Here is a 19942-nt window from a genome sequence, read left to right as displayed (position 1 = left end):
TAGTCCTAGAAGATTTATATGTTCTTTTGACATATTATGTGTTTTCGGTGGTACGTTTGGAGGGAATTTGAGAAATTCTATGCAATAACCATGCTGGATAATTGCCAGTACCCAAGTGTCTGTTGTTATCTCCTCCCAATGCGTGTAAAATAGTCTTAGTCTCCCCCCCACAGGTGTTATGTGTTGGGGATGTGTGACTTGGAAGTCACTGTTTGTTTTGAGGGGTTTTAGGGCTTTGGAACTTCCCTCTATTTTTTGGGAATTGTGCCCCTCTATATTGCCTCCGAAAACTTCCCCGCTGGTATTGGCCTTGATAAGTGGGCCTTGCTTGTGAGGTTGTGGCCTCTGTAGGTTGACCTCAAAACCCTCCCCTAAATGGTGTCTTGCGAAATGTGCCTCTGCTTTGTGGGGAGTAGAGTGCGCCCATGGCTTTTGCGGGATCAGTATCTTTTTTGAGTTTTTCAATAGCAGTGTCGACTTCCGGCCCAAACAACTGCTGTTCATTAAAGGGCATATTCAGCACGGCTTGTTGTATTTCCGGCTTGAATCCTGACGTACGCAACCATGCGTGTCTCCTTATTGTTATTGCAGTATTTACTGTCCTTGCAGCTGTATCTGCTGCGTCCATTGATGACCGTATCTGATTATTGGAGATACTTTGTCCTTCTTCTACCACTTGTTGTGCCCTTTTCTGGAACTCTTTGGGTAAGTGTTCTATGAAATGCTGCATTTCGTCCCAATGAGCTCTATCGTATCTTGCCAAAAGTGCTTGTGAATTGGCAATACGCCATTGGTTTGCTGCTTGTGCTGCAACTCTTTTACCCGCAGCATCGAATTTGCGACTCTCCTTGTCTGGAGGTGGTGCATCTCCCGAGCTATGAGAGTTTGCTCTCTTGCAAGCTGCCCCAACAACCACAGAATCTGGTGTTAATTGCTGCATAATATAAACAGGGTCTGTTGGTGGTGGCTTGTACTTTTTTTCCACCCTTGGAGTTATGGCTCTGCCTTTAACAGGATCCTGAAAAATTTGTTTTGAATGTTTTAGCATTCCCGGGAGCATAGGTAAGCTTTGGTATTGGCTATGAGTGGAGGAGAGTGTATTAAATAAAGTCATCCTCAATTGGTTCTGAATGCAAGGTGACGTTATGAAACGCAGCTGCCCTTGAGACCACCTGCGTGTAGGATGTACTGTCTTCAGGTGGCGACGGCCTTGTAGGGTAACAGTCTGGACTGTTGTCTGATACAGGAGCATCATAAAGGTCCCATGCATCAGGATCATCTTGACTCATTGCAGTAGGAGTCGGGGATTGCATCAGTGGTGGAGTGGCTACCGGTGATGTGTGCATTGATGGTGGTGGAGATGGTGGTGGAGTTGTTTGTCTTGCCACCTTTGCCTGTGGCTGCTTGTCCTTTTCTTGAAAGGCAAGTCTTCTTTTCATCTTAAATTGGGGGAAGAGTGCTTATCTTCCCTGTGTCTTTTTGAATGTGGAGCCTTCTTTGAGTGTAGTCTGGCTCAACAGATTGAAGTTCCTCTCCGAACTTATGCCCTTGCATCTGGGAGGACAATCCCTGTTCCTCTGTGTAGGAACCTGTTTTCAGTTCCGAGGCTGGATGTTTCGGAATCGAAATCTTTTCGGTCGCCTTTTTGGGCTCCGAGGCAACCTTCTTTATTTTCGGTGTCGTGGTGTCTCGGTGCCGAACCATTTCGGTGCCACTGTCTCAGTGCTGAATCTGTTCGGAGCCGCTGTCTCTGGCCCGAGATAGCTGTGTGGCGGTATCTCGACCAGAGTCGGATGACTTCGCCACATGCATGCCCTTTTTCGGTGCCGATGATCAGTCACCTATTTTTCGGGTTAAGCCATGGCGTCCCCTGGTCTTTTGTTGTCTTCTCGTGAGTTTTATGTTTCGACGTCTTACTCACGGTTTTCGGCGTTTCTTCGGGATCGAGCTCGTCCGAGTCCGATTCATGGATGGAGAAGCTTTCTTCTTCCTCTTCGAAACGCCCTTGTCCTGTCGGCGCTGACGCCATCTGCAGTCTTCTTGCTCTTCGGTCTTTTAATGTCTTCCTCAACCGAAACGCTCGACAGGCTTCACAGGTATCCTCCTTGTGCTCTGGAGACAGACACAAGTTACAGACCAGATGCTGATCTGTATATGGATACTTGTTATGACATTTTGGGCAGAAGCGGAATGGGGTCCGTTTCATCAGCCTTGAAGAAAGACGTGGCCGGGCCGCCCAGGCCCAGACAGGGGGATCGAAAAAAAACCAAAGGGCCACCAGAGCTCTTCAAAAGTCGGTGTCGATCTGTTATAACTAACCAGATACCGAACGCAAACAATACCGACGATTTTTCCGAGATTCTAACTAACTTTCCGACCCGAAACACGGAGCGAAAAGGAACACGTCCGAACCCGATGGCGGAAAAAAAACAATCTAAGATGGAGTCGACGCCCATGCGCAATGGAGCCGAAATGGGAGGAGTCCCTCGATCTCGTGACTCGAAAAGACTTCTTCAAAGAAAAACAACTTGTAACACTCAGAGCCTAACACCAGATGGCGGGATGTGCACAGCATGTGAATCTGCAGCTACACATGCCACCGAACATATATATATATATATATATATATATATATATATATATAGAGAGAGAGAGAGAGAGAGAGAGAGAGAGAATTCCGAGGCTGATGACAGGAAATGGTTCTAATGTTGGAGAACAGTTGCTACTGTAAATGCACATGACAGAACCAAGCCCTCAGGAGGTGTTTTTGGAAACCAATATTCTGCCATTCAAGTGTTTCATGGTCTGGCCCGATGCACCACCAGCCAACACAGAATCAGAGGACATTTCCTGGCTTGAACATTTGTTTATTTAAATATTAAATAGACATCAACCATTTCATATTTTTATAGACATTTCTCATTGAAACATAAGAAATACAAGTTATCAGTACAGATCATGGTGTAAAAAAAAAAAATGTAACACAAATAAAAAACAAACAAACTCTTACATCTGGATGAAAGATTCTGTAGTGTCTACTTTTACATATTCCAAGACTGCTCTGCAGTCTGGATAAAAGCAGCTCAAAGAACATATCCAGCCGAAACTATTCAATGTGGGGGTCACTCCAAAGAAAAGTCTCCCGTACTGTAAAATACTAACAGCCCAAGGTGCTTCTTTTAGGCTGTGGAGAATGTAGAGAGGAGAGGCTGGCATGCTAGAACTGCAACAGAAGAAAAAAAGTGATGCTATCCCTCTGCCCATGCGTCACCTGTGACGAACAGGGCGTGTGCATCTTTCTGAAATCAAGAGGCTAGCCTCAAGTCCTGTGAAAAGGGACCACAATTTCTAAAGATTTCAAGATCATCCAATGTAGAAACTGAGGGTTAGCAGGTGCCGAGAGAGATAAGCACCAGACTCCTCCAGCTTACACTACCAGACCACAGTGGTCTACTTTATGACAAGTACTGAATATCCATGTGAGCCAGAAACCATCCATCACCTGCAGGGATAAAGGATCCACACAGCAGACAACTTTTCAAACTAGTACCTGTGGCTCCTCAGATAGCTTTCCCTGTCAGTGTGCACAGGCCAAGGTCCACTGATTGCAGTGAGTATTCCCCTAAACTTCCCTGTTTACTTCAGTCTATAGGTCTACTGAGGTAGCAGGCTTTTTGGGGTTTCCTGAAGCTTCAGCTGTGCCAAGGAATAGTAGGCCAGTCTGACACACTTGTAGTCATAGTCTTTCTGAACAGAAATCCACACATCCTACAATTCTCCCTTAACCCATGCCACCAGAGCTTGTTGGCTAAACGCAGGAGCAGGCCACAGGCAAATTAGATACTGCACCTAAGCAGTGTACAACGTTTACCTCAAGTGCCATAACCTTTAAAGCTACCACTGAATCGAGATGACAAAATGGCTAGGTGAGAGATTATACCAGGACTTATTGCCTCAACTTGCGTGCTACAATAAGGACAGGCTGCCGAAAAAGGGGTGAGGGAAGGTGAGATGTTCTTTGGTAAAAGTGGGAGGGGGGACGGATTATTTCAAAGAGACTACCCTTCCATGTAGTAGTGTTCTGACGTATTAAGAGATGACCTAACTCACAGCTATTCCATTTGTTCCAGCATGGTTACAAGAAATTTCCAAGTTAACAGGATCCACCGCGTTTCCCCCCCAAATCATTTTCAGGTAACTCTGGATCCGGACCTGAAATGTTCTTCAAAAGAAGAAAAAAAAAAAAGACACGCACACACAAAAGCAGCATTAAATATTAGTAAAGTGCATCATATGCAATCTCCCAGCCCCTTCCCAGGGCACAGGCTCTACCAGTTCTGGAATGGTGGCGAAGGTCACTGCATCAACCCCACACAGGGGGGCAGCCTGGCCACGGGTGGGAACTGAGAGTGTGCTGGGTAACTAAGGACATTGCGTATACTGATGAGGTCACCTAATCTACCCACTGTGCTGTTTTTTGGTTCGACTACCTCTGAATGCCCATCAGAGATGCACATAAAAGTTCCCATCAACTGAACTCTTCAGAGCAGGGAATACTGCATACGTGCAGGGGTTCCTCAGTCAGTGCTCCGCCTACACAATGTACACGTTGACCTTTCAGAAGGGTTAACAGGTAGTAAGGTTATTGTGCTGGGCCAGTGAAGACCCAGCCTAAAGGACTGGGTCATCACTTTGGTTTTCTCACGCTCCATGAATATGCTGGCGGTTTGAGAGGTAATCTTCAGAGTCACAAGGAGGTGCAAAGGAAAGGTGGCTCTGCGTGGTGACAGCAGGTTGCCTGTGCCATTGTGCTGATTGGAACTGTTCAATCGTTCCTTTGAGTTCAAAGGCTTGCAAAGGCCCTTCAGTGCAAGTAGGCAGTGCCTACCAAGAATATTGCTGGTTTTGTTTGGGCCCCAGGGCTCCTCATCGTCACTTATTGCTAGACTCTGGAACCACAGGCCCCGGGTTCTATATGGTGCAGATTCCTTCAAGTCTCAGGAAAGGCTCTGGAGCTAGCCTCGTTACTTCACCAGCACGAATTTCCCTGCCTGCAGGGAGCTGAGGTCTTCCATCTCGCAGTCTGCCGACAGCAGGCCCATGGGCTGGTACTGAGGGGTCAGGAAGGTGAAATGAGGCAGCTGAGGGAAGCAGGGAATGGGGCTGCCACCACTGAGGTAGAGCCGGGAATCCAGGAGATGGGCTGATGAAGACACACTGGAGACCTGGGCCTTCTCCGCCGCGGAGATCTGGGGCTGCAGCTCCAAGAGCACCGAGGCTGTGCTGGGTGGACTGATGATTTCAGTGGTGGGTGGCAGGATGTGCGCCGGGGGTAGGTGTGCGGGCTGGAGCTGCAGCTGGAGCATTCTACGGAGACAGGAATGAAGAGAGCGTCAGCATGCCGCTTGATACAAAAGCTCGGAAAACACTACACATTCAGGTAAAACCTCTACATTTCAATAAACCGTCTACCTTCCATTCACTGCCACAAACCCTTCCCTCTCAAACGTGCTCCTCTAGCACGGGTCTGGCAGGGAGCAGCAGCAGGGCCAATGCCCAAGATGAAGACATCTTGTGGCAGCCCTTCCCTTTAGCCATAGTTGAAGCTTCCAGAAAGATTATTCTTTAAAAACAGCGGTTCCTATTCCAATATTGATTACTGGGGTCGGCCTTTCTGTACCAGTGCTTGGGGCCAGACTCGTCTTTCTATTGTTACGTTATTAATGCGGCTGTGCGCCTTTTCCATTGAACGTACATGCATCATAAGAACCGCCGTTTAAGAGTATTGCCTGGTTCTTACAGGAGAAGCCTGCATGTCCGACTGGAAGCGTCTGCGAGTAATCTGCGGCTCTCCCACACTAGTCTCCCTCCACCAGCACGGTGCCAAGCGCCCATGCCACCCCCTGCACTCCTCACCTCTGCTGATGCAGCACGTCCTCCAGCAGGCCACGGCTCTCTCGTCCACTCCCCGAGCCGTACATGCAGGAGCTTTGCACCGGATGCTGCAGTGGGCAGCTGCGCGCTGCCCGGGCAGAGGGCGACTGGCACACGTGGCGAGCAAAGCCCTTGATCTTGTTCAGCCCCAGGCAGCCCTTGGCTCGAGCATTTTTGCGGATCTGCTGCCGAAAAGCTTTCAATCCTGTGGAGCAAGCGACAGGACATTTTTAGAGCTTGGGACTCTTGGATGAACACAAAAAGCAAAACCTGTGAAATCCTCTGGAAGTCGGAGGGAGGGCTAGACCGTGATTGAGGAGGCCGAAGCAATAGCATGTAAAGGAACGTGCAACAAAATAAATGCCCTTGTTGTGCTACCGGCCTTTGGGCACCAGAAGGAATGAAGGCACTGTACGTCAAACCACCCCATACTATACTACGAGCAAAGAGGCCCAGCTATAGAAATCCCATTTAACAGCCTCCCCCGGAGATGTGGCATGACGTAGCAGCCGTGTGTGAAAAAGCCCAAGCCCACCCCTACACCACACTAAACTCAGTTCCGGTGTCCGAGGGTGCAGACCCGGCTTGCAATGGGAGATGAAGGGGGCGCGAGCCTTGCTAGCCCCCTTAACCCGATGAAGCGGCGGCGGCACCCCATCACCTACCTTGTGTGAGCGAGGTATCGGAGGCCCGTCTTCCCTCCTGGAAGGTGACCGGGAGCAGGGAGTTCCCGCTCAGGCAGCCCTGAGCCTGGAAGGCCGGCGCGGCGGACTGGGCGTTCAGAAACGGCGTGGTCATCCTGGCGGTGGCCTGGTTGGCGATGCGCACCTGTTCTGCCAGGCAGACCCCGGCCGAAAGCGAGCCTCCGGTGGCGGAGGCACCAAGGCAGTTTTCCAAGCTCACTTCCTCGGCCTGGCTTCCGGAGGAGGAGACAACGATGCCTGTGAACAAGAGGACATCCCACGTGAGTCCGGAGACAGAGGACAGGGTGTCTGAGACACGGCTGCTGCCCGCTTACGTCACAACAAGCCCAACCATGCCCACCCTCATCCCAGCAAGAGCCCACGTGTCCACAGGTACCAACTCACCGATGGGCAAGGACCTGCCGTCTAGGCCTCTGCCCACTGAATAAGGACTCGGGTAAGATAGGAAATGCGCGCGCTGGGGCCTAGGCAGGACAACCATGGACCTCATGTCCCCACCCCAAACTGCTGCTGTGTGTGCATTCCTTGCCCCCCAGCCGCCACGTAAGAAGAAAGGCACCCACAAAGTGCTCGCCACTTACAGGGAGTGGTGCACTGGTGGAAGCGAGACATGACTTCCGCCAGCGTGTGCCTCCTGCTCCCGCTGCAGGAAGAGGCCAGCTCGTCCTCCAGCTCCCGCTCCGGCCTCGCCTCGTCGCCTGGGGAGGGGGAGCAAGGCTTGAAGAAGCCATTGAGGTTTGCATCCGAGGGAAAGAACAGGGGCTGGAAATTAACAAAGAAAGAAGGCATAAGGTACAGCAGATCCCGGCGAGGTGGGGGGCCCTACAGAGAGGGAGCAGCCACCGGCCCTTCCTAGCGCGCACGGCCCCTATGCGGCCTCGGGGAGCAATCACACCTCACAACGAAGGCCGCAGACCCGGACCAGGCACACAGAGGAAGCGACCACCAAAGTCACCTCATTCACACAAACAGGACCCCACAGACCCTGACCAGGCACACCGAGGAAGCGACCACCAGAGAGAGCTCACTAACACAAACAGGACCCCACAGACCCTGACCAGGTACACCGTGGAAGCGACCACCAAAGTCACCTCATTCACACAAACAGGACCCCACAGACCCGGACCAGGCACACCGAGGAAGCGACCACCAAAGTCACCTCATTCACACAAACAGGACCCCACAGACCCTGACCAGGTACACCGAGGAAGCAACCACCAGAGAGAGCTCACTAACACAAACAGGACCCCACAGACCCGGACCAGGCACACAGAGGAAGCGACCACCAAAGTCACCTCATTCACACAAACAGGACTCCACAGACCCTGACCAGGCACACCGAGGAAGCGACCACCAGAGAGAGCTCACTAACACAAACAGGACCCCACAGACCCGGACCAGGCACACCGAGGAAGCGACCACCAAAGTCACCTCATTCACACAAACAGGACCCCACAGACCCTGACCAGGCACACCGAGGAAGCGACCACCAGAGTCACCTCATTCACATAAACAGGACCCCACAGACCCTGACCAGGCACACCGAGGAAGCGACCACCAGAGAGAGCTCACTAACACAAACAGGACCCCACAGACCCGGACCAGGCACACAGAGGAAATGACCACCACAGACACCTCACTAACACACAAACAGGACCCCACAGACCCTGACCAGGCACACCGAGACAGCGACCACCATAAATCTTACACACAAATCAGAAAGACCTAAAGAGCCACTGACCAGGCACGTCGAGGAGGTACCCACCATAAGCGTACCTCTCAACACGCAAACAGGACCCTATAACCCCTAAGCAGGCACACCGGCGGAGGACACACAGCTCACACACACTGAACAGGCACACATAACACACAGCTTTCTGCGATTGCCCACCAGGACTGTGTACTTCACAGAAGACTCTGGTCAGACAGTAACATACCTGCAGGGTGCTCAAGTCGCACTCCATGTCTGACTGTGAGGAGGGCTGCATGAGGCCTGCAGGCTGCGGGTACAAGAGGGAGGTCTGCAACGAGTCGCACCCAGCACTGTCCTGAGGAAGCTGCAAACCAAAATAGTTTCAGAGATAAGGGATGGTTTTCCCACCTGTCACAGAGAGCTCAGGGCAAGACAGCTTCCGGGCCTCTTGATGTACCCACTTCAAGTTTTCAACCTTAGTTCGACTTAAAATTAGCTGGGAATGGTTATTCTTCTTATCAAAATTCTATTGGTACTGGGGCATTATTGTCAGTCATCATTACTTTGACTCATTTCACTAATCTGCACATGCATAAAGACAAAAATGTTGCTTCCCTCGGGCATATTTTGACGTTTAAATTATTTTCAAATGTAAAGCCATGGTCCTGGATATTCTACCAAACACAAGTTTGCGAATCCCTTCATCAAGTCAAGGATTTCGAGGGGAGACAGCAGGTCAAAGAGCAGACAGACAGGAATGTTACATTCTTTGGTGGCCAGGGCCACCGCCACTCACCTCCATGCAGAGATCCAGAGGTTTCAGTCGAGGTTGCGGGCTCGCTGCAGGAAGAGCCGAAGAAACAGCAGACTTGTGTTCTTTTAGACGCTCCAGCAGAAGATAGTAAATGGCTGCGAAATGATTATAGCTGGAATTCTGTAGAGACTGCGGAGGAAAGAAGCCACTCGTCAGCAACCCAAGAATCCACTAGAGGTGAGCTCTATGTACAAGCAAGCAGGGAGAAGTGGGCAGAAACCAGCAGATTACACAATCTAACACACCAGCCTCCAGGCTGCACTCTGCCGGTCTCTGCAGCCGCTCAAACAGCCGAACAAGCTCACCTCCACGGTCCTCTGCCGGTCGATGCCCAGGGTGCTCATGATGCCCAAGACCTGCTCGCTGTAGTCTCCCAAATTGGAGTTGTAGTCCTGCAGGGGAGGGGACAGCGACAGCTGGAGAGGGGGCTCCGCTTGCATCCACCTGTGCTGCTTGATCTGGCTGATGGTTAGGCGTTTGGTGGGATCCACCACCAGCATCCGACGGATCAGCGACTCACAATCTGAGAGAGAGATGGACATGTGGAGGGTCAGAGGCGCTCTCAATCCGTCACATACTGAAAGCAGGCAGAGTGAATGCTCTCACTGACAGTGTTTAGAACTAGACAGCACGACAAAATCACCCCCTGAGCCCAGAGATGGACTGGGGGTGCGTGTGTGTGGGGGGGGGCGCAAAGGAATTGCTGAGGAGTGGAGAGAAAGCATTCCTCACTCTCGCACCGGACTTGTAGGCCCAGCAGACTCGTGCACAACATGCGGGCTGTGATGGAGATGGGTCTGACGATCAGACTTTTAAATGCTTTGATTGAGAGCAATAATATAAACTATCTACGGTACTGTCGCCCTCGCCCACCCCACCAAGTATTATAAACACTGGGATAGATACCTCTCTATGGCGGGACATGCAATGCAGTCACTCTCGAGTCCTTGGAACATACCTTGCGACATGAAGTACGGGATGCGGAACCTGCCCTCGAGCACTCGCTGCCGCAGAGTTGGCAAGTTTGGTCCATCAAAAGGGAACGAGCCGCAGACAAGAACATAGAGCACGACCCCTAAACTCTGAAAGGAAAACAGCATGGGCGTTAGAACATCACCACCACTCAAAATGCTAGTTCCAAACAATGATGGAAAGTCGCATTCAAAGCCTGAAGAGGGGCCTCGAAGGGCATGCTGGGTGCCAACAAGGGCCAGAGGTGTGGACCGTGCAGACCGTCACCAAGAGTATGTGCGAAGAATGGAGTTAAAGTGACTAGTGGAAGCCAACAGCAGAGGACTGAGATGCTCATGGCTACCAAAGAGCGCTCTAGAGAAGGACACCACACGCCTGTAGGGGGCATGGTGGAGAACTCAAGCCCCTAGCTACTGGCCGCAGGGTGGGGAGGGAGGATGACCAGGCCAAGCAATGCAGGAGGCAATCACCACCTGGCTTACCCAAATATCAAGATGGGGTCCCTCGTACTCCTTGCCCTCAAAGACCTCCGGAGCTGCATAAGGAGGGCTCCCGCACCATGTTGATAGAGGTTCCCCTGACTTGTAGAAGTTCCCAAATCCAAAGTCTGTTGGGAATAATGAACAGTTAGCTCTGTGTATGCCCCCAATATCAGAGTCCCTGCACAATCGCCCACCCTAAGATGGTCACCAAACCCCAGCCGAAGCGAGGCTCACCAGCTATCTTGATGTTCATGTTGGCATCCAGCAGCAGGTTCTCAGTTTTCAGGTCTCGGTGCACGATGTGACGGCAGTGACAATACTCCACCGCAGAGAGGATCTGGCTGAACTTGGCCCGTGCCTCGCTCTCACTCAGGTGCCCATTGGTCGTCAGGTAATCTGCAGGGCAGAGAGAAAAACATGATGTTCTACAGACTGTCAGTGAAGCCCCAGGGGCACAATACAGACACTCATCACAGACTGTCACCTGAGCTGGGGGGGGGGAATCTGTCTTATGATCACCTCTGAATGGGGGAGGAATATGGTCGCAGGACATCACTTCAGGGAGCAGGAAGAATCCCTAATCTCATGTGGGAGAAAGTGCTGCAGGTAGCAGGGTGCAAAATATGACCGGGTAAGGGGGAAAGGATGCAGGGACCAAGGTCTAGCGCCTTAAGGTGGGAAATGGGAGCAGGTGATGTAGTGTGATGGTCTGGGGAAACTGGGCCCATTATTCCATGATGTCGGGCTGCAAGGAGTGAGATGACAAGTCAAAGCATGAAAACTCACCAAACATTTCTCCGTTCTTTGCAAACTCTGTCACAATGTAGAGCATGTCTTTGGTTTCCATCACCTGACAAAACACAATGCAGAAGAGACCTGGTCATCACAAGCACAGCAGTGGGGCAGCTGTAGCACATATGACATCGCGCGGAGCCTGGTGCATGGGGTCGTGTGGGGGGTGGGGGTTTAGAGTAGGAGACAGATCTCACGGGCCAGGAAAGGAGGGTGGGGAGGAGAGCTCTGACTCGGGCCAGGAGGGGGGGGGGAAGAAAGGAGACAAGGCCGTTCCTGCTGCGAGGCTGCGTCACTCCTGCCTTACATAATCCGCTTCCATGGAGAAGGCTCTTCCCTGGCTGGCACTGAAAGGGCAATGCCACCCGCCACAAAGAGTGCACGCCTGGACCAGGCCAGGAATGTGTCCAGCCACGACAGGCCATGAATGCGCGCCCCACCGGCCCGTGACGCACCGGCACGCCGTCCCCTCCCTCCGCCACGCCGGGTGGAGGCAGTCCTTGTGCGACCTACCACACCCGCACCGAGTGCCCGGGGCAGCGACGGGCACTGGGAGTAGATAACCCTGTCCTCACACCATCACCATTAACACTTAGGGTGCTCAGCACCTCACGTGCCCCCCTAATCCTCTTCCACGAGGGGGCTGAGCGCCCTAATCCATACAGACTCAGCCGACGATGGCTCCTTCCACCGAGTCCTCCTGACAGCTCCAAGTAAAGACGATTAACGCGAACGACGCAGCCTGTAATGCGATCAAACCGGAGCCGTCGGGGATGTCAAGGGCGGCAGAGTCACGGCAGAACCTGAGTACAACCTCCAGAGACCACTGACCCCAGCCTCTGACCCCAGCAGTAAGAGCAGGTCACACCATAGTCACGCCAGAACCTGGGTACAACCCCTAGAGACCACTGACCCCAGCAGTAAGAGCAGGTCACACCATAGTCACGCCAGAACCTGGGTATAACCTCCAGAGACCACTGACCCCAGCAGTAAGAGCAGGTCACACCATAGTCACGCCAGAACCTGGGTACAACCCCTAGAGACCACTGACCCCAGCAGTAACAGCAGAGTCACGCTTGAACCTGGGTACAACCCCTAGAGACCACTGACCCCAGCAGTAACAGCAGAGTCACGCTTGAACCTGGGTACAACCTCTAGGGACCACCGGCCCCTGCAGTAACAGCAGAGTCACGCTTGAACCTGGGTACAACCTCTAGGGACCACAGGCCCCTGCAGTAAGAGCAGAGTCACGCTTGAACCTGGGTACAACCTCTAGGGACCACAGGCCCCTGCAGTAACAACAGGTCACACCAGAACCGGAGTACAACCCCCAGAGACCACCGGCCCCTGCAGTAACAGCAGGTCACACCATAGTCACACCAGAACCTGGGTACAACCCCTAGAGACCACCGGCCCCTGCAGTAACAGCAGAGTCACGCTTGAACCTGGGTACAACCTATAGGGACCACAGGCCCCTGCAGTAAGAGCAGAGTCACGCTTGAATCTGGGTACAACCCCTAGTGACCATCGGTTCCTGCATTGACAGGGGTCACGCCTGAGTCACGCTTGAACTTGGGTACAATCTCTAGGGACCACAGGCCCTTGCAGCAAGTAGCATCAGGTCACGCAGAGTCACACCCCAGGTCACCAGAGGCCCTGTCCTCAGGAACAGGCTGCCTGTAGAAGGAGGTGCCTGCTCAGTCCCAACACGTCCCAACAAGACAGCCATGTGCAAGGCCGTCGGCACCATCCCAAGAAACCACGGTGTAACCGAACAGACACTCCAACACACGCAGGGGGATGCCAAGGACTCAAGTGACTCCCAAGTCAGAGCCCCCCCTTACACCCGTCGCACAATGAAAAGCTGTCCGAAGCCAGTCACGAGCAGCAGAGGTCACTTGTACTAGGGGTTCACAGCCTGCATGATCGAAGTCAAACCATCTCAAGCTAAGCACCAACAATACAAAACTAGTGATTTTTGGCAAGAACACCTCACCATGGGCCTCCACCTAGTGACTGGCTGACCGTGGACCAGCACCAGGAATATCTGATCATCATTGACAACAAACTGCACAGGACAGCGCAACTCCAAGCCGGCATAGCATCCCCCTTCCACACCCTGAAGATGCTGAGGACATTTTTCAAAAGGCTCCTGAGCAACACCAGAAAGACCATCACACAAGCCATAGTCAACAACGAGAGAGACTATGGGAACACCCTCTAAGCACGAATCAGAAAGAAACTCACTAGAAGTCTACAAATCAACCAGAATTCGGCAGCCACACACGCTCAACCTCCCACACACAGCTCCCATTACACCATACCTCAAGGAACTACACTGGCGCCTAATACACAAACATGCTCATTTCAAACCCCTCATACACATATTCAGGGCACCACATACCTGAACACAGATCTCCTTCCACCAACCACTCAGGCACCTCTAGTCAGCTGGACTCCTACCCACACATCCCATGCATTGACAAGCTGATCTGGAGGGCGGACCTTCTCCGCTCATAAAACATGGAACAACCTACTACACATTGGAGATTTGTACTCTCTTCTAGAGTACTGCAAGAAACTGAAGACCTGGGTCTTCATCTAACCCAGACCAGGGCTCTGTCCTTCCAGCTCCTGCTTTAGTGCCAGGATACCCTCATGGGTCACAGCGCACTATACAAATCCACATACCATTGCACATCATGAAGCGAGGTCCTGATCAGCCACACAGCCCCAGGGAGGGGCTGGAGAGGAGACCAGACCCATCCAAGGGTGATGAAGTGTTTGTATTGTGACACTCAAAATTCCTCACAGTGCAAGAGTGAGAGATGTGAACGGTCTTGAGTGCCAGTGATCTAAACCAAACACAAGGGCCCTCACCAGGACTTCCAAGAAAGACTGAACGCCCAGATCCGACCCATGGGAGGCACCAGCTGGCACATCTGTAGAAAGATTTGGAGTTCCACTTAAAGCCTCAATCACACCACTGGCACCATGAAACAATCGTCCAAGCCGATGAAACTGCAGCTCGGCTGCAGGAGGCATGTAAGAAAAGGCCCAGGAAGCTGAAGGGACGGGGTAAACTGAGGCACTTGAAGCTCCAGAGGAGCTAACACAAGTCTCTTACCTGGTAAAGCTTGATGATATGCGGGTGGTTCAGAAGTTTCATGATTTGTACTTCCCGGTAGATCTTCTCTAGATTCGATGGGTCTAATCTGGTTTTGTCAATGATTTTGATGGCAACCTGGCAATGTAAAAATGTAGATTGTTCGGGTTAGAGAAACATGAAGCAACAGGTGAAATCAGCATGCACTGCATGTGTGATACCAATTCTCACCTGGCAATGGCTGCCAAGCATAACACACAGGTGACAGGAGAAGAGATAACTGGTCAGAATCTGCCTTTGTTCAGTGTGCAGCATAAAACAGTGCACTGCACAAGCACTTCATCACTATAGACTTTGCACTGAAACGAGAGTCAGTCCCTGGCACCCATTCTACGTTGGAGTTAGTCAGTCTAAGTAGCCTGTGCGGAGGAGTTCCTTGGGCTACATCGTGAGATTCAGACTGAGGCTGAACTGCCAGCTCAACTCCTCTAATCTGTCTGATGCGCCGTTAGGCAGCGTTATCTGGAGGCATGTGGTGGGATCTTGGTATACTCACTCCTTCTGGGGAGGCTCCACAGCTCAATCTCACTCATTAGGTTACATACATGCAATCCACCCCCCACACACCTTTGTATTACAGGCCGAGGGGATGTAAAGGAATGAGTGACGAGAGCTATTTTCGACACTTTACGTTCAGTAGGTCACATTGAAGATGTACTGAACAAAAGATGTCACCAGAGCTTGACTAAGACCTACATGCCACACCAAAGAAATGCACATCTAGAAAACCATGGATGCGCAGTGCTTGTCTGAACAGGGAGCTGCTGTGCTGAACTAGATGTTCAGCTCCTCGCATAAGACAAGGACGTCCCCAGCCAACCTCCATCAGATGACCAGAGCCTAGACCAGATGGCAACCATTTAAAGTCACAAAACACTCTCTCACCTGGGTCTTGGTCACTCGATGCCTGGCTAACTTAACCACTGCAAAGTTTCCTTTCCCCAGGGTGCGCTCGATGTCATAGAAGCCAACCCGGAGGGGTCTGCAGCGGGGCGAGCTGCAATCGGTCATGACCACCATGATTCGGACTGGACACTGCAGGTGGAGGTTACAGGAGAGACATAGGCAGCCACCGAATGGCACGAACAGCACCTGTGCAGAGGAAGAACCACAGCAGATTAAATCAGGCACAGGTCCCTACAGTAACCATACAATGGCGAGGAGGCAGAGAAGAGAGCTGAGGTCACAAAAAGACAATGGCCAGGGAAGGGGACCATTGAGCAAACTGTTTTGCATGGGACTCTAGCATCAGGCCTTCACATCCCTCACCTTGCAGGCAGATAAGCACACACTCCGCCATCCAACATACACTCTGAGACCTCCTCGGTTAGAGATCTTGGTGCAGCCTTGAGCTCACGAAGCAGCATGCCTTGCGAATAGCTCTAGGCCGCACCAAGCGCTCGCATATATTTATTCCACACGTACTTCCTGCCATCTGTGCTGAACAGGAAGAAACAAGGTCCTTCGAGTTAACGTGACATTCGTGGAATGGCTGACAGCACTCCCCAGGGAGAGACCCTCCACAAGCAAAGCTTCGAACTGTTATTTTATTGGACCAAGTCAGCAGGTCTGGCCACCTGACGCCATGTGTGGGCAAGCTGCACACGCACATTCCCTCCCACCGCCTGCTCGGGTTACGGCTGCCACCGACACAGACTTGAAGCTGCTGAAACCGCTCCTAAAATCAATACCACGCAGGAACCGCAATCTGGGGCCACACAAATTGCGCTATCCGGGGGACCAGTGCCGGCTGGGACACACTGGGAAAAAGCCACCCAAGGAGACAGACCCACACCATAACCCACAGGGTATGATTCAGGCTGGGAGGTCCTGCCCCGTAGGATATCGAATGAGACAGACCCAGGGAGTGCCACACAGGGGCAGGAGGGAGACTGGGAGGTCCAGCCCCGTGCCCTGCAGGGTACAGAAAGAGACAGACCCAGGCAGTGCCACACAGGGGTAAGGAGGGAGACTGGGAGTTCCAGACCTGTGCCCTGAAGGATACTGAAGAAGACAGACCCATGCAGTGTCACACAGGGGGTAGGATTGAGACTGGGAGGTCCAGCCCCGTGCCATGCAGGGTACAGAGACAGGCAGTGCCACACGGGTAGGATTGAGACTGGGAAGTCCAGCCCCGTGCCCTGCAGGGTACAGAAAAAGACAGACCCAGGCAGTGCCACACGGGTAGGATTGAGACTGGGAGGTTTAGCCCTCTGCCCTATAGGGTATAGAGACCGATCCAGGCAGTGCCACACGGGTAGGATTGAGACTGGGAGGTTCAGCCTTCTGCCCTAAAGGATATAGAGAGACCCAGGCAGTGCCACACGGGTAGGATTGAGACTGGGAGGTTTAGCCCTCTGCCCTATAGGGTATAGAGACAAACCCAGGCAGTGTCATACAGGTAGGATTAAGACTGGGAAGTCCAGCCCCCCGTCCTGCAGGGTATAGGTAGACAGATTCACCCAATGCTACCCAGGGTACTAAGAGAAACAGACCCACCCAGCGCCCCAATGATAGAGGATAACCCAAGGGTAACCTCAGCAGTGGCTGCTGCCAATGAGGCGCCACGTATGCTCTTTGTCTACAGAAAGAAGTCTACCCTCGGCACCTAGGACTGGGGTGTTTTAATAATCCCCCCCCCCCTTTGCAGGGGGATATCCGTGTCCATCGAGGCCAGGGCGTGTACCCCGCACCCTTCACCCCAGAGAGAAGCTGGCTCCCCCCTTCACTTATAGAAGGGGGCGTAGGCCCCCTGGAGCAAATGGCACACCAGTGTGTCCAACAGTGCATACAGGGACGTGCATAGGCCGCCTGTGCCCCTTGCCCACAGAGAGAAGCTGGCTCCCCTTGCATTTATAGGACAGGGGGAGTTTTAGTTTCTCAGGAGCAGATGGCACGTCAGTGTGCCCAGCAGGGCCAGTAAGTGCAAAAGCCGCATGTGCCCCATGATCCCAGGGAGAAGATGGCTCCCCTCTGCACTTACAGGACTGGGGGAATTTGTGTGTCCCCTGGGGCAGATATGTCATTGTGTCTAGCAGTGCCAGGACGTACAACAGCTACGTGTGCCCCTTATCCCCGAGAGAAGCTGCCCCCAGGGTGTCCAACTGTAAAGGGACGTACACAGGCCACCTGGTTCCCTTATCCACAGAGGACAGCTGGCTCTCATTCGCACTTACGGGCCTGGGGGAGTCGTAATGCCCCCAGAGGAGCTGGCACGTCAGTGTGCAACAGAACAAGGACGTGCACGGGCCACCTGTGCCCCTTGTCCACAGGCGTCAGCTGGCAGCTTCAGTGTGTGCTGCAGGACACAGGGGACTGATGAAGTTACACGGCGATGGAGGGTGAAACCCACAAGGGCACACCAGTGTGGGGGGTCGGAAAGAAGTGGGTCGCATCTCAGCACCAGGTGACACCAGACGAGTCATGAGCCCACCTAGAGGGCGAGAGCAGGGAAGGGAAGAGCGGGTGCACAACACCCCCTCTCCCGGGGCAGGTGCCAGGTCTTCGCAGGCCCCGAGGTGCCCGAAGCCATCGGCTCAACGTTTGCATCCCTCAGATGTGGTCAGTGTCCGCCCCTCACGGGACGCCCCCAGCTGACCCCTTGCTAAAGCTACCCTGTGCTGGCCAGACACTCACCTACGATCAGTGCTGCCCCTCAGGAGGCAAGAACCCCCTCTGTGGGCATCACATGAAATCCTGAGGTGCCCCCTGCCCTCAGGAGGCAAGAACCCCCTCAGTGGGCATCAGATGATGCCCCCAGCTGACCCCTTGGCTAAAGCTACCCTGTGCTGGCCAGACACTCACCTACGATCAGTGCTGCCTCTCAGGAGGCAATAATGTGTCATATGAAGCCCTCAGCAGCCCCCGGATTTAAAGTTACCATCTGCTGGTCAGGCGCCCGCCTGTGGTCAGTGCTGCCCCTCAGGAGGGCCAACCCTTGTCTGAGGGCATCATATGATGCCCTCAGGTGCCCCCTGGGTTATAGCTACCCTGTGCTGGTCAGACACGCACCTACGATCAGTGCGTGCCCCTCAGGGGGCAAGAACCCCCCCTGTGGGCATCACATGAAATCCTGAGGTGCCCCCTGCCCTCAGGAGGCAAGAACCCCCTCAGTGGGCATCAGATGATGCCCCCAGCTGACCCCTTGGCTAAAGCTACCCTGTGCTGGCCAGACACTCACCTACGATCAGTGCTGCCCCTCAGGAGGCAAGAACCCCCTCTGTGGGCATCACATGAAATCCCGAGTTGTCCCCGAGCCTTAGCTACCCTGTGCTGGTCTGACACCCACGTGTGGTCAGTGCTGCCCCTCAGGAGGCAAGAACCCCATCGGTGGGCATCATATGAAGCCCTCAGCAGCCCCCGGATTTAAAGTTACCATCTGCTGGTCAGGCACCCGCCTGTGGTCAGTGCCGCCCCTCTGGAGGACTGACCCTTGTCTGTGGGCATCATATAATGCCAACAGGTGCCCCCTGCGTTATAGCCACCCTGTGCTGGTCACACACCCGCCTGTGGTCACAGACGCCCTTCTGGAGGCAAGATCTCTGCGGTCTGAGCCCCTCTCTCCGACACTCCGCGCGCCTCAGCCCCGGAGCGGCCGTTAACGGCTCTCTGCGGCCGTTAACGGCTCTGCCGCGCGCCGCTCTCGGCTGGAACTTCGCGCCCCTTCTCCCTGACGTCCCCGCGCGCCCTCTCGGGTGGCCGCGCGCCGCCTCTAAAATAGTCAGTACCTCGCGCTCTGTGCGTCTTGAAGAGCTCGCGCAGGTGTCCTCGCGCTCAGTGTGTGTCTGAGGAGCTCGCGCCGGTGCCCTCGCGCTCCACTCTCGCTCTGTCTCGCGCCTCCTCCTCGCCCTCGCTCTTCACTGGAAACCCCCCTCGTGCCCTCTCGCGTCGCTTCCCCCTCGCTGCGCTGACAGGTCGGGCCGCCTCATTGACGTCACTTTGACGTCAGCAGAACGCACGGCTGACTGAGCGAGGGGGGGGGAGGTGTGCGAGGCGGCGGCTTGTTGCCAGGTCTACTCATCAGCCGTGACGTACTAGCCCGTCTCCATGGAAACCCGAAGACTGACGTACAGAGAGCTGCACACGTCTGTTTAACGTTAATAACCTCACCTGACCGGCAGTGACACACACACTGCACAGGCGCAGTACCGCTACTAGCGGACCATGACCTGCACATAGCGCCCTGTCTGCGCACGCGCAGCGAAGGTAGTGTTCAAGTGTACAGGCGATGGAAAGAGGAGAAGGACTACCATGACTCAGGCTTGGTAGTTACATTGTAGCTGCTTTTATATAGCGCCTACTGCCCCTGCTTTAAAAATACAACTGAACCGCTACAATACAAAAAAAAATATCAATTTAGTTAAGAAACCGTGTGGTCCACTAATA

At 53.3% G+C, this 19942-nt stretch overlaps 1 protein-coding gene across 2 annotated transcripts; it reads right to left on the bottom strand.

Moving 5' to 3' along the window:
- Positions 1-2846: 2846 nt before the first annotated feature.
- SIK1 (salt inducible kinase 1) lies at positions 2847-19633 on the bottom strand. Of its 2 annotated transcripts, none has more exons than XM_069202947.1 (14): positions 19592-19633; positions 15443-15649; positions 14519-14635; positions 11386-11449; positions 10834-10995; positions 10600-10724; positions 10104-10227; positions 9451-9668; positions 9128-9274; positions 8576-8695; positions 7220-7400; positions 6600-6875; positions 5917-6139; positions 2847-5367 (listed from the first exon to the last, which is right to left on the bottom strand). In XM_069202947.1, exons 2-14 carry the CDS (start codon positions 15575-15577, stop codon positions 5025-5027), a joined length of 2235 nt encoding a protein of 744 aa, XP_069059048.1. In that variant the 5' UTR covers positions 15578-15649; positions 19592-19633; the 3' UTR covers positions 2847-5024. The 2 variants fall into 2 exon arrangements, with proteins under 2 accessions (XP_069059048.1, XP_069059047.1); XM_069202946.1 differs by lacking the exon at positions 19592-19633 and adding an exon at positions 19285-19437.
- Positions 19634-19942: the final 309 nt, after the last annotated feature.

Source organism: Pleurodeles waltl, chromosome 8 (assembly GCF_031143425.1).
Source record: "Pleurodeles waltl isolate 20211129_DDA chromosome 8, aPleWal1.hap1.20221129, whole genome shotgun sequence".
NCBI lineage: Eukaryota > Metazoa > Chordata > Amphibia > Caudata > Salamandridae > Pleurodeles > Pleurodeles waltl.
The sequence above is the reverse complement of the archived record's forward strand: the minus strand, read 5'-3'. Positions and strand labels throughout refer to the sequence as shown.

What these genes read in the sequence shown, in the direction of transcription:
- SIK1 (XM_069202947.1), bottom strand. Translation starts at nt 15,577, where the DNA reads ATGGTGGTCATGACCGATTGCAGCTCGCCCCGCTGCAGACCCCTCCGG. An exon ending in CCCGTACTTCATGTCGCAAG is followed by an intron (nt 9,669 to 10,103) that starts GTATGTTCCAAG and finishes TCTCTCTCTCAG; the next exon opens with ATTGTGAGTCGCTGATCCGT. An exon ending in GCGACTTGAGCACCCTGCAG is followed by an intron (nt 7,401 to 8,575) that starts GTATGTTACTGT and finishes GTTAATTTCCAG; the next exon opens with CCCCTGTTCTTTCCCTCGGA.